We start from the raw sequence: 15000 nt of genomic DNA, 5'->3' as shown, positions 1-15000 counted from the left end.
TGGAAGAGAGTGAGAGAGTGTAATAGGTAGATGAAAAATGTTTAAAAGTTTGAAGCTTTCATAAATCCATAGGAATCAACTGAATTTTCTTTCTTTTTTTTTTTTTTTCTTTTTTTTCTTTTTATTCCTGAGATATAACCTCTTTTAAAATACACATAATACATTATTTTTTTCTTTTATTTATTTTCTCTATTCCCTTTTTTGTTTCTTTCTTTTTTTTTTTCTTTTCCTTTTTCTTTTTTTTGAATAATACTTATGGTTGGATTGTAACATCATCATATTGGATTTACAATTTATAATAATATGATAATAAATTATTCACTAACTTCTATCAGTATATAAATGTTAATATTAAATTAATAATATAACATAATATAATATACCTAATTACATCTTGTAAAGCTTTTTAGGAAAACTGGTCAAATATACCATGGGGCTGATACGAATAACCATAAAGTATACTTCTATTCACTTTTACAAAAAAAAAAAAAAGGAAAGGAAAAGTAATAAAAATGATTTATTTCAAATTTTGTTACGGTAACACCATTTGAGGTAATATCTTATAAATGCATATATCATAAACTAAAATTGTTCCAAATTTTATATCTCCTTCGAAATAATAAATAAAAATTTTGTTAGGGACGATTTAAAATTTAATATATCGCATGAAATCTTTTTAAATAAATGCTGATATAAATAAATAAAAAAAAAAAAATCTATTAATATTTCATTAAATTCGAAATCTAAATATTGTTTATTAAAACGTACGAATGATCTCTGTCGTTCTTTCACGAATAAAATGTCTAAATTAATTAAATAATATTTAATTACGTACGACATTTATTACAATGTATATTTACATTCTGGATTTGTCAATTCAAGAAAAAAAAAAAAAAAGAAAAAAAAAAGAAAGAAAGAATGAAAAAAAAAAAGAAATAATAATAATAATAATAATAATAATCTATTAATATTAAATTTTGTTTTTGATTAATCAATTATTCAAATAAATGCTAATGTAATGTAAATAAAAAAAATTCATTAATATTACATTAAATTCCTAACTTAAATATCATTTAAACAAATCCATGATACGTCCATTTTTTTTTTTTTGTTTTTTCATAAGACAAATTATATTTTCATAGATAAGTATTGGAATTAAATAATACTTAATTATTAAATAATATGTAATTACATATAACATTTATCACAATATTATATTTGCATTCTTGAGATTCATTATTATGAATAATAAAAAATATTACTTCCCCTTTCCCATCTCTCTCTCTCTCTCTCTCTCTCTCTTTCTCTCTTTCTCTCTTTCTCTTTCAAGTGAAATAAAAAATAAAAAATGTTGCAAAAAGAAGACAAATACATAGGAACGTCCCTTTTCGAGTCGACTTCCGTGACGAAGCTTTCTCTCTCTCTCTCTCTCTCTCTCTCTCTCTCTCTCTCTCTCTCTCTCTCTCTCTCTCTCTCTCTCTTACACACACACACACACACACACTATGTACAGAGATCGCGTGTCAAGAAAACATAATCCTTAGGTCGTTTGTACATACGATTTTAAATGATAATTCCCTAACGCATATCATATATGTACGAGGTAAGTACATATAATAAATGAACGATAAAACTTTTATTATCAATACGATTAAATCTTGTTATTAAATTCGCATAATACGGTGGAAAAAAAAATATCATATACAACATATTAAAAATATGATTCAAACATATACAATATTATGGTATGTATGAATGAATCCGGAAAATGAACGATATAAAGAAGTTAACTTGCAAGTTAATGAAATCAAAGTAGGATATATATATATACATATATACTATAGGGATGTTCAATGGTATGTGAGAACGAACGAGAGAGAGAGAGAGAGAGAGAGAGAGAGAGAGAGAGAGAGAGAGAAAGAAAGAAAGAGAGTAAACGCTTGTTCACGATCGAGAGGATTTATCGAAAGCTTATTGGACGTCGTCGTCGTTGTACGTCTACTTAGGGTAACGTTACCTTGAACATTTTCATGGTCTCGTGGCTGTTTAACTCGCTTTGAGCTCTTCGTTTCCTCAATTCCTCCCTGAGGCTTATATCTACCTACCAGTAACCAACACATAAACACGTCTTACCTCTCTCTCTCTCTCTGTCTCTCTCTTTCTCTCTGTATATCTAACGATACGTATTTGTAAATACGTATACGTATATATATATATATATATATATATATATATATATATATATAATCATACACGTAGGATACATGGAACACGCACATTTAGTTCTATACATGTACTACTCTCATAGTTCCCGTATACTCAAGAGAGAAACAGCGAATAAAGTGGCCCGAACACGCGGTAATTAATTACCGCGATCTGATTGCGTGCAATTAATCCTCCCGTCTTCTACGCGGATCATTAATTAAGAGCAAACGAATGTCTCCGGTATTGTAGGCACAACGTGTACCGTATATAACGCGCGTTACATTCATTTATTTGGAATAATTTAGTTTAAATGAGTAAACAGTTGGACATGCACTTAGGTAGGTAGGTAGGTAGGTAGGTAGATAAGTAGGTAGGTAGGAGGTAGATAGATAGGTTGGTAGGTAGATACGCCAAATATTTTTTTTCCCGATGGAATCATGTTACCTATGTTCGCACCCACCTTTCTAAAAGACTCACTTGATAAATCGTGAGATTTTCAAATGTCATTCGTAATTATGTTCTACGTTTCAACGTTTATATTATCGAACTTGTTTTAATATTATGAGTTCTTGGGTTATCTTAAAATTGTAATTATTTCTTCACAATTTATAATGATAATGATAAATTTATTTAATCATTATATTGTAACAAATTATATCTTATCGTTGTTTAAAGATTTTTTTAATAATATTTTCATGTTAAATAAGTTTGAAAAGAAAAATATATATATATATTTTTTTTCTTTTTTCATTTTTCTTTTCGAATCAAATCGACGGCTCTATTCGATAAAAAATATTTTTCTATTCTTCGATTTTTCTAATATTATATTTTTTTGATTTTCTTTAGATTTGTCTTTAAGATTCTTCGATAAGGAATAAAATTTTAATGAATTTTTAGTAAAATTCGAATCGTTGATTTTGATTTTGGTTTTCTTTTTTTTTTTCCTATCGCAAAAATATTACGAATTTTAATTCGAATATTAAAATCTTTCTAAGGAAATTACAATCGTAAAATTTCGTATTTAGAAATTTTCTAAGTAAAATTAAAAATACATTAAATTAATATTGATATCGAAACTATTGTAATTATTATCAAAAGAACATTTATTTCGATTTGATTACGCCGCATATTTTTTATTATAAATTAAGATATTAATTATATTCAATTCGAATGATGTTCCATCAAAGAAAATTAATTGAGAATTATAATTAAATAAAGATTATATAACGAAAAATTTCGTATAATTGAAATTATAATAATAAAATTCAAATATAAAAATTAATCGATATCGAAGATAATTAGACAAATAATTTCGACTATATCATCTTTACAAATTCTCGTTCGTGAAATCAAAAATGATTAATTTTTAATAAATCACTTTTAATGTGTATTAAAACTTATGTAAAAAAAAAAAAAAAAAAAAACGAAGAAAAACGAACTACGTAAAATTAAAATTAAAGATTAAAGATTAAATAAAAATAGTAATAATTGTAAGCATTAAAAAATCATTGAACTTTGATTAAAAATCGTCTATCAATTTTCGACAAAAATATTAATTGCTTTTTAATTTTCATTGAAATATTTCTATCAAAAAAAAAAAAAAAAAAAAAAAAAAAAAGAAAAAAAGATGAACAACAAAATTTCGAAAAATTGTAAAATTCAAAATTCACAAAATAATAATAATAATAACGTAAAGATCATTCGTTTTTATCGTCGTCTCTGAGGAATTTTTTTTAGAAGAAAAGAAGAAAAACGAAGAGAGAGAGAGACAGGATGAGAGAGAGAGAGAGAGAGAGAGAGGGAGAGGGGGAAAAAGAAAAATTGCAAGAATATTCAATGTTTAACGTACTAATAGGATGAAAACGTGTATTACGTTTCACATGATCTTGAATATCATTAATACCGAACATACTAGGGAAAATTTAGCCGACATGTTTGAAAGTTTGTACGAACGCGTTATACGTTTGAGCTTTCGTTTTATACAGAGAGAAGAGAAAAACCTCGGTAACATTCAAGACAAAACAGGTAGAGGAAACATTTTTCCTCGGTTTTCCTCGGCAACGAGTTAGACAAGGTCCCTAGAGAAATTTCTGTAGTCGGTATATTAACACCGTCGAAACGTAATTATTATTCTCTACATCGTCGGTGAAGAACACTTCGCGGGGTTGGCAAGTCCCGTGCTTATGGTGTATATGTTTCGTCTTTCTTTTTTTGTTTTTTTTTTTTGTTTTTTTTTTTTCTTTTTTTTTCCTTCCTTGTTTCTCTCTTTCTTCTACTTCTTCTACTTCTACTCCTTTTCTTTTCTTTATGCACAAGTCCAAACCTTGTAAGGTTTTTATTTATACGTCTCTCATTGTATGTATCTCTACCTTGAACATTACTACTTGGATTATTTCGGTCGTTCCTTCGCGTTGTTCCTTCATTATCTTCAAAATTATTCCAAATTCAGTGCGCCACGATAACAGTTTCTCTTACATTATCGTTTCTTATTAAGATTATATACCTCTTTTTTTCTTTTTTTTTTTCTTTTTTTTCTTTTTCATTATCTATCCGATAACAATTGATTTTATAATTTTTGTCAAATATTTTGCGTTAACAATAACAAATTTCTTAATTACTCATCATTCTTTCTATCGTTTCTTATCGAAAAGAATTTTCTTTCTTCAATCGTTCTTATGTAAAAATTTTATTTATTGATCAAAAAAAAGAAAAAAAAGGAAAGAAAGATAATAATTATAATAAAAATAATAATAATAATAAAAATAATAATAATGAAAATAAAATAAAATAATAATAACAATAATAATAATAATAACAACTACAACAACAATAAAAATAAAAATAACAATAATAATAATAATAACAACAACAACAACAATAATAATAATAATAATAATAGTAATAATAATAATAATAATAATAAATCTAATAAAATTGAATAGATCAATTATCACTGTATATATAAATATATATATATATATATATATATATACACGTGCACGGACACATACATACACACATACATATTAATTTTGAATAAAGTCACACGGTACATTACATGGGACACACATTCCCATGACACGATACTCTCTTACGAAACCTCCGAGTTTAAGCAAAGAAACGACGACGTTTGCACAACTTCCTCCTCCTGACTCTCTCCCTCTCCCATCCTACTGTAAACCCCCCTCCCCTTCCACACTGCTTCTCTCAACTTTCAGAGTCATACATATACATAAATACATATATACATAAATACACACATACATACATACATACATACATACATAAATACATATTTATATACATATATACATATATACAACAGTACTCGTGTATAATATACACACACACACACATACATATGTTTGTATATATATATATATATAGATAGATATATATATATATGTATGTCCATGTGTGGGATCGTGAAGTTTAATAACGTGATTGAAGGCGCGGCAGCGATCGGAGTGCATTAAGGTCAGATGGGTCCAGGAACGTAAAGATAATAAGCCGCCAGCCACCGATCGACTGAGAGTTAAATAAGCTCTTCTTCTTCTTCTTCTTCTTCTTCTTCTTCTTCTCCTTCTTCTTCTTCTTCTTCTTCATCCTCCTCCTCCTCCTCCTCCTCCTCTTCTTCTTCCCGGGTCAGGACGTACGTAATGCGTATAAAAGACTCATTTCGTCCGATATTACGATGAGAAATATAGAGATTTCAAGTTGAACGTTGGAGTGGGTGAGAAGAGAGGAAAGGAAAGAAGTTATTCTTTTTCTTTTTCCTTCCTTTCTTCCTTCCTTCCTTCCTTCCTATCTTCCTTTCACCTACCCATTTCACTTCTCACAACGTCCTGACACATCGCCGGCCATATTAAAATACAACAATGGTAATGTCGTAAGAAAACAACAACAACAAGAGTAAAGCGAAATAAAGAGAAAGGCAAAAAAGAAAAAGAAAGTCAAGTGAATAGAAACTTCGAAGTAGCGCCCAATGACAAAGCTAACAATATTCTAACATTCCATTATCTATTTAACATACAAATATATGAGTATCCATTGAATTTATATAAATCCAATTGGGCATAGAAGATTTCTCAGGGCTAACGCCGATGGCAGTGGCGGTGTGGGTGGCAGTGTGGGGGCGGGGATGTGAGTAGGTGGGAGTAGGTGGGAGTAGGTGGATTAACGTAGAGTCTAGGGATGGGTAAAAGTTGTACCATAGAGATGGTGGGAGGGAGAAAGGGGGATGAATTGAGTGGGTGGGGGTACTGTTCTCGCAGGATGAAAATTTTTCATAAAAGAAATGAACGTAGCGAGTGAACCTCCCGTACAGTACAGTGGATGATTGGGAGGAAAGAGAGGAGGAAGGGGGAGGGCGGGAGGATGAGTGGGAAGAGGGCGAGGGAGGGGGGGGGTATGAAGCGATCGGGAACGAGGTCAGCTAGGTCGGAGCGCATAAAAATAATAATCAATCGAACGAGCGGTCGACGAGCGGTCGACGAGCGGTAAGTGAGAGCTCGGCAATTACGCGGTGGCGGCGGTGCCTGTGCTGCGGTTTTCAAACGGTCCTGGTATATACGATGGGTATAGAGTAGAAGAGTCAGCATTGGTAGGTGGGAAGAGAGAGAGAGAGAGAGGAGGGAGGGAAGGGTATAGAACCTCCGGCGCTTCCTCCTATACCGCCCTTAATTCACCTCCTCCTCTTCCTTCTCTTCCTGCTCTTTTTTTCTCTCTTCGTTTCTCTCTTTCTCTTTCTCTTTCTCTCTCTCTCTCTCTCTCTCTCTCTCTCTCTTTCTCTCTTTTTCTTTCTATGTTTTTCTCTCTCTCTCACTCTTTACGGTTTGCTCTTCTCGCTTACGCTATCATAACGTAACAACACGAGACTCCCTCGCTTTATTATTAAAAGTTAAAATTCCACTGGGAGCCGGAGGCGATCTTGTGGTGAACCATCTCTCTATTCTCTTCTCTTTCTATCTACCTATCTATCTATCTATCTATCTATCTATCTCTCTCTCTATATATATATATATATATCTCACTCTCTTGGTGCTTTTTTTATGGACTCGTACAAACGTTTATTGGCGAGGTACTCGAGGCTCGTAAGGGAGCTGGTAGAACTCCTGTGTAGAGTGAGGAACACAATCCCTCTTCCTCCTCCTCATTCTCATTCTCATCCTCATCCTCATCCTCATCCTCATCCTCATCCTTCTCTTACTCTCTTCCCATAACTACTACTACTACTACTACTAGTACTACTCATGAGTTTTGCGTTGCTATTCTTTATATATATATATATATATATATATATATTTATATTTATATATATACCTTTGTTATCCTTCAAAATGGACGATTCTATGTTTCTCGTTGGAACAACTTATCGTTTTTATTATTTGAACTCTTCGTCATTATTTACACGTAAGAATCTGTTATTCATGATTTTAATGATAAATGATAATCGATTGAGATTTTATTGTTGATATTATAGATAATGATTCCTTTTGATTGGTGTTTTCTTTTTCTTTTTTTTTTTTTTTTTTTAATTACGTCTCTCTATGATCGACGATTCTTCTTTTTAATGTGATTTCATTCGAACGTCATTGTTTTTATCATTTTGTTTGATTTTATTTCATATTATTTATTGAAATTACTTATTCATTCTCGTTTTATTTAATTTCGTTTACGGTATTTATAATTATAGATGTCGTTATGCGCGCTTGTGAATTTTTTTTCTTCTTCTTTTCTTCTTTCTTTCTTCTTCTTTTTTTTTCTTTTTTTTTTTTCTTTCTTTTTTTTTTGTAATGAATTATTTTGCTCCCGTTCGTCTAATTATGAAAATAATTACAGTAAATTATGGTATATAATGAAAATAATTGTCCTATAATCTTAACCATAAGAAAGTACATACATATATTTATGTTTTATTTTAAGATACTTTTATTTATCTTTATTCTTATTATTATATTTTTAATTATTAACTGAAAAATATAATTAACGTTGTTATTATATAAAATGCTGTATTCCTTGGTGAACGATTAATTTTTAAATAAATAAGAAGAAAGAAACATCGATGTATAAAATGATTGAAACTCTTACGTAGACAATATTAAATCAGAAATGATATTACACGTACGTACACGTTTTATTTATGAAACACTTTCTAAACCGTGTGACGATTAGTATTAGACGTCTTAAAGAATTTCTCGGCATTGAGAGTAAATAAATCAAAGAAAAACTAAGAACGTTTTATCAAAATAAACACAAATCATAGCCGACAATAAAAATATTAAATTTTGCTTGTAAGTAACGTTAATATTTTCATTTATTTTATATTTTAAATGAATGACGATAGTATCTTTTTAAAAAATTTATTCACAATTATTTACAAATTGAATATTCCTATTATATTATTTTTCTCATACTAATGTTCATTTATTAAGATATTTTTATTTTAATTTGAGACATACAATTTTAAACATATCGACATTATTTAGTAATATTATACAATTTAATGATTATATTATTTATTTTTCTATTATCGTCATTTATTTAATTTATTATTATCATTTTATTTGGATATAAAGTTTTAATTAAAATTTTAATATTATTTAGAATTAATAGTTAAAACATTATTTTTCCAAATCTTCATTATTAAAGAAAGATTTATATTAGTTATATATAATTAATATATTTGTATATCAATATATATGGAAAGAGTGTATGCATATACATGTAAATAATTAATATATTAATATAATATATTATATTATTTGTATGTATATGTATATATAATAAATATATTATTTTATTAATAATAATTTTTTTTTAAATATAAATACTATTATATAATATTAATATTATCATTACTATTCATATTAATTATCATCCCTTTAATATCGATATCACTCTAATAACAATAAGGCCAATAAATAATTATAGAAATTCTATAATATAAAAATAATATTTATTATTTATTCCTTTTTGTTTTCCATTTACTTTGTTATTTATTTATTTAATTGTATTAATTGAATTAATATTTTTCTGTTTTTTTTTATTCACGAATATTTACAAGCAATTAATAATTCAAATATATAAGCTTGTTAATCAATTTCAAATGGTATCGTTGCTTTCTTTTTTTTTTCTTTTTTTTTTTTTTTTTTATTTGTTACGTACATACGTAAGGGATGAGAAAAATTGAGAACGATTAAACGAAAGGGTAACGTTGTATCGCAGAGCCAACGAAATTGTTTAAAGGGTTGCCAGAACGAACGGGATCGCCATTTACTCGCAGACTGATTGAAACGCGTTAACGGTGACGGCATTGCTATGGAATATTTAAACGAAACAGGGGTCGAGCTATGCCGGTGAACTGAAGCGAACTGGAAAACCGCAGCTCGTCTACTCGTCCACATTGAAATTTCCTATCACCGAAAACTATCACCGCAGAACATTTCGAGGGTTCATAAACAAACGTATCCAGGCAGGCCAATTTCACGACGAGTCTACCAGCGATATAAAGTTAAACTGCTATCGGTCTGTTTTTTCTTCCTTCTTCTTTTTTTCTTTTGTTTTTTTTTTGTTTTGTTACTTTCTCTTCTTTTTTCGTTTTTCTTTTCTTTTTTTCTTCCTTTTTATTTCTTCTTCTTCTTTTTTTTTTTGTCCTATTTTTTTCTTCTTTCTTCTTCTTCTTGATTAGGTATACATCGATAACGTGGTTAAGTTTTGAATAATTGACTAACACACACACACATACACACTTATTTGATTATCAATTGTCAAATGCAAAAATTATCGTCATCGAGTCTATTCGTTAAATTATATTAGAATTAATCATTTAAGAATTAAGAATTAAGAGTTAATTAATTAATCATTTAATGAAATTAACACGATGCATCGTACATTATTCTAATGATGTGACTTAGGCCATTTGATATAATTTGATATTTTAATAATTGAATGTATACAAAAGCGAATATATTTGTAATCGTTGTAACGTTACTTAGACCAATTTGATAAAATTTCATAATTTAATATTTCCTGTTTTATTCTAATGTACAATAATTAATAATTAATTAATGTTAAATATAATATTGTTCATATTACTAGCTTTAGAGAATTTACATTAATTCAAACATCAATATACATATGTAGTTGTATTAAAGAAGATTTCAAATTTTATCAATCAACGAAAGAAATATTTCCCTCGTTACATCGGTATAACGAAATACGAATTATTTTCATTAATTGCAATTACTTTTGTAATAATTCTACGATCGTATAGAACTGTTGGGATATTTTTTTAACAAAAGAAAAAGAAAAAAGAAAAAATAAAAAGAAAAGAAAGAAAGAAAATACAATTTCCTTCTTTTTATCTTTTTTCTTTTCTTTGCTTTTCTTTTCTTTTCTTTTTTTTTCTTTCTTTTTTTTTTTTTAACAAAAACAAATATCCCATTCGAAATAATTGATAAGAACACGTAAAAGAAGAAAATGGATGAGAAGTAAAGAAGAAAAATAAAAAAAAAAAGAAAAAAAAAAAGAAAAGAAAAGAAAAAAAAAATAAATTTCGAACGAACGGAAGAATGATAATCGACGAAAAAAAAAAGAAAAAAAGAAATAATTCATACATTAAATTCATTTCATTATCCATAGAAAATGACCCGTTAATAATATACACGATGAGAGATCGTAGTAATACCAACAGTATCATCCTTTTTATGGGTTAGTATGAAAAGAAGGGGAAGATGTTCGGAGTAAGGGGAAGGAAGAAGGAGTAGGGAAAAGAAATACGGGAAGAGAGAAAAAGAGAGAATGAGGGGCGGGGTGGGGAGGGCGGGGAGGAGTTCGAAAAGATAATACTGAAAGAGTATCTCTTCAACGTAATTTTACGTCGTCGTAAACTGAACGTCAGCTTTAGAGTATACCCTAACTTCCCCCATCATAATAATCATTCGTTCACTTTTAATCCACTAGTATATTGGCTCCTTTATAGTGTAAAAGGCGCAAGAAGATGCAACAAAAGAAAGTGCAAGGAATATTTATACCACCCTAACCCCTCTCCTCATCCCTCACCCCTCTCCCTCGACCTCATCCCTCTCCCTCCGCCTTCCCCCTCCCCTCGTCTCTTCTCTTCGCTCTGACTCTGCCACTTTTCTCCTACCAAAAACAACCACCTCATGGCTCGTTTACACGAGAAGGGATATAAACTGTTCGGGGAACGTGATCCTTGCTGATAGCTTCGACATTATTTTTTCTCTCTCTCTCTCTCTCTCTCTCTTACTCTCTTACTCTCTTTCTCTCTTACTCTCATTCTCATTTTCATTCACATTCTGTCTCTCTCCTATCTCTGTCTCTTTCTTTCCTCACTTTCCGTAGGATCCATCGTTTGGTATACAACAGGAATATATTGTATATAAGACGACAGGACTACGTAGAAATTCAGGACGAACGACCGATAAAATAATTCCGATCGATGGTGATGGAAAAGAAGGATGAGAAGGAGGAAAAAGAGGAGGAGGAGGAGGAGGAGGTTCGCGCGATTACGTATTATGCTAAACACGCGAAAATGGCTTTTTAAATGGAACATCTACATTTATGCACCCTACGTCCCTTTTTATACTATCTACGTCGTCCCCATTTTCGTTATACCCCATAACATTTATTTTTATTTATTTATTTTTTTTTTCTTTTTTTATATATATATATATATATATATAATTTTTTTTCTGATATACATACACACACACACACACACGCACACGCATATATATATATATATATATATTTTTTTTTTTTATTTCGCTTCACTTATATCTTCTCTTTCTTTTCTTTCGAAAGATCTCTCGTGACGCGTCTTCGTCGTTTTCGTCGATCGTTGTCGTTTTCGTTGATCGTTGATCGTCGTCGATCGTCTTCGTCGTCGTCGTCGATCGTCGACGACGAAAGAACCACGGCGTCGAATTAAATGCAATTTTCGTTCATCGTGAGCATGCATAACAAATTGTCGAGAGAATATATCGAGACGACGACCGCCTCGAGAATGAACGTCTTTATAGTTAGAAAACCGGCGGCGTCCTTATATATATTATGCGCACGTATCACGGATGCTTTCGTCGCGTCTCGATCATTACATTTTTTCGATTATTTTTATGAGCTTTCGCATAATAATAATAATGATAATAGTAATAATAATAATAATAATAATAATAATAATAATAATAATAATAATAATAATAATAATAATATCTGATCGTTGGCAAAAAATTTCTTTTTGTAAACTTTTTTAAAAATTATTGTTTTGTTCCTTCTTCTTTTTTCATTCCCTCTTTTGTTTTTTTTTTTTTTTTTTTTTACTTTTTATTCTCTATTCTATCTAAATTCTATCCGCTTTTTCTTTTTCGAATTTCCCTCCACCCTTTTTTTTTTTTGTTTTTTGTTTTTTGTTTTTTTTTCTTCTTTCCACGCGTGTCTACTCCGTTAAAGGTATTTTTAAAATGTCAGACGTTCAAAAAAGACGAACAAAAAAGAATGGAAAAGAAATGAAATGAAATGTAAGAAAAAAAAGAATTCTTTCCTTGATCATAATCGATCCTTGAAATCGAAGATTGACCGTGTTATGACGGTCTACAGATTTTCAACGCTTCAATTTTAATTGCTAACTCGATTGGTACTTTCTTTCTCTGTTTCAGGATCCAACATCCGTGAGTATGGATTATTACGATCAACGATCTCGAAATTTAATGAGATTTTTACAGAAATCGAAAAGTTTCTTGCGATGTTATATTCTATAGATTACGATTTATGATTTATAAACTATGATTTATATATTAACAATAATTTTTGCACTATGACGTAAACAACGAAACGATAATACGTATCAATTTTCTTTTTTTTTTTTTTAGTTTTGTTTTCTTTTCTTTTCTTTTATAGAAATTATTATTAATGTAAATCACGTGAAAAAGTTTCGTTAAAAAAATTGCTTCGAAATTTTAATTATTTGATCGATTAATAAGTGACGTCGAAATTTTTAATTAAACATATATATATATATATATATATATATATATATATATATATATATCAGTGTATAATACGGTAGAGTAAAAAAATATTTTCTTTTTCGAATATTATCTCAATAATTTTATATCTAATTTTTAATTAATAAATTAACACAATAATGTAGACATTTTTCGATAAAGTAATTATTAACGTTTGATACATTATAGCGAATGAATATTTTCGATTGAAAATTACTATAGTCGTTTTGTATCTCATTAAAATTATTATAGCGAAGTCGAGATTTTTAATATAAAAAAAAAAAAAAAAAAAAAGAAATTATAATATAATGAATGAGTTTTTCATAATTAGAAAAATAATAGTTTAAAGATACAAGGAAAATGATAGTTTGAAATTTAGTGCAAAATAATGGTGCAAAAATTATGATAATTGAGAAAACAAATTAGAAGAATTATAGTGCAAAAAAAAAAGGTCTAAATTATTATTAATGTTTGTAATATTTCTTGAATAAGAAAAAAAAAAAAAGGAAAGAAAAAAGAACAGAAAAAAGAAAATTAATGTTTGAAACCGTAAAGTATGCTGAGACTTTTCGATCATGATTTCTCATCTTTGATGTTTTTATTATATATTCAACGATGTCTTCTCATCCCATGGATCATGCGATTCGAAACGATGTCACGGATAAAATCAACTATCTTCAGGGCGTAAGTATTATTATATAATTTTCTTATAAATAGATCGATTAAGTTATAGAAAAATTTATATTCATTTATATCGATGTTACTCTAATCGTTTATATTATAATAGAAAAAAGTATTTTGATCTGAAGTTTTAAATCAAAATTATTCTTTACATTATTATTAATAGATGTATTAAATAACCAGATAAATTTAAAACTACTTTTAAACGTTATTCTCAATCTCGATGACTTATGGGAAATAAAGATTATTTATATAATTAAAAAAAAAAGAAAAAGAAGGAAGAATAAAAATTTGATGACAAAGTTATCGCAAAATTAAACTATTAATTATTTTATTATTAATAGATTATATATATATAAAATAGAAGATAAGCAAAAAAAAATATTGAAAATTTATGGGGAAAATCTATCGATTATATGATGAAAAATGAGGATGTTAATTTTTTACAAAATTTTCTCAAAATTACATTATTATTTACGTTATCGTCAATATAGATATTAAGCGATGAAAGAAATTGAAAAAAAAAAAAATATCGTTTACCGATGTTACTTCCACGCACCATAAACTATGGCCAAATAATTATTATATATATATTACAAAAAAAAAAAAAAAAAAAAAAAAAATCAGATTCTTTTCGTCACAAAGTTTATCATGAAATTACATAATTATTATTATTAAACTGGATAGATTACATAACAAGAAAAATTGAAATCTTCTTTTTTTTTTTTCTCCCTCTATTGATATTAATTTCAACCTTGACCATTTATATGGCAAATAATTATTATATAAATATTTATGTTGGAAAAAAAAAATACTTTTCGTTACAAAGTTTATCATGAAATTACATTATTATTTTTATTGTTAAACTGGATAGAATGAATGACGAGAAAATTTCAAACTTTCTTTTTTTATTTTTATTTTTATTTCTTTTTTTTTTTTTTTTTTGTATCTATGTTATTTTCAATCTTGACAGTTTATATAAAGAAATAACCATATATATATATTTATGTTGAAAAACAAATACCTTTCGTCACAAAGTTTATCACGAAATTTCGTTATCATTATTATCATTATTATCATTATTATT

General features: G+C 28.2%; 1 protein-coding gene across 3 annotated transcripts in view; it reads left to right on the top strand.

Annotated features, from left to right (window-relative positions):
• The window catches only part of LOC118444036 (ankyrin repeat domain-containing protein SOWAHC-like), a 243726-nt gene that overhangs the window by 163844 nt on the left and 64882 nt on the right, over positions 1 to 15000 (top strand). Inside the window, exon 7 of one of the 3 annotated variants that reach the window (XM_085663429.1) lies at positions 12885 to 13022. The exons of 1 other annotated variant lie outside the window; for it this stretch is intronic. In XM_085663429.1, coding sequence (XP_085519555.1) covers positions 12885 to 12986 — 102 coding nt within the window. In that variant the 3' untranslated portion in view covers positions 12987 to 13022. Of the gene's footprint in view, positions 1 to 9453; positions 9511 to 12884; positions 13023 to 15000 lie in introns of those variants that run through there. One more of the 3 variants, XM_085663431.1, reaches the window with a different exon arrangement.

This window comes from Vespa mandarinia, chromosome 21, assembly GCF_050613455.1.
Source record: "Vespa mandarinia isolate Hongniang chromosome 21, ASM5061345v1, whole genome shotgun sequence".
NCBI classification, from domain to species: domain Eukaryota; kingdom Metazoa; phylum Arthropoda; class Insecta; order Hymenoptera; family Vespidae; genus Vespa; species Vespa mandarinia.
The sequence above is the reverse complement of the archived record's forward strand: the minus strand, read 5'-3'. Positions and strand labels throughout refer to the sequence as shown.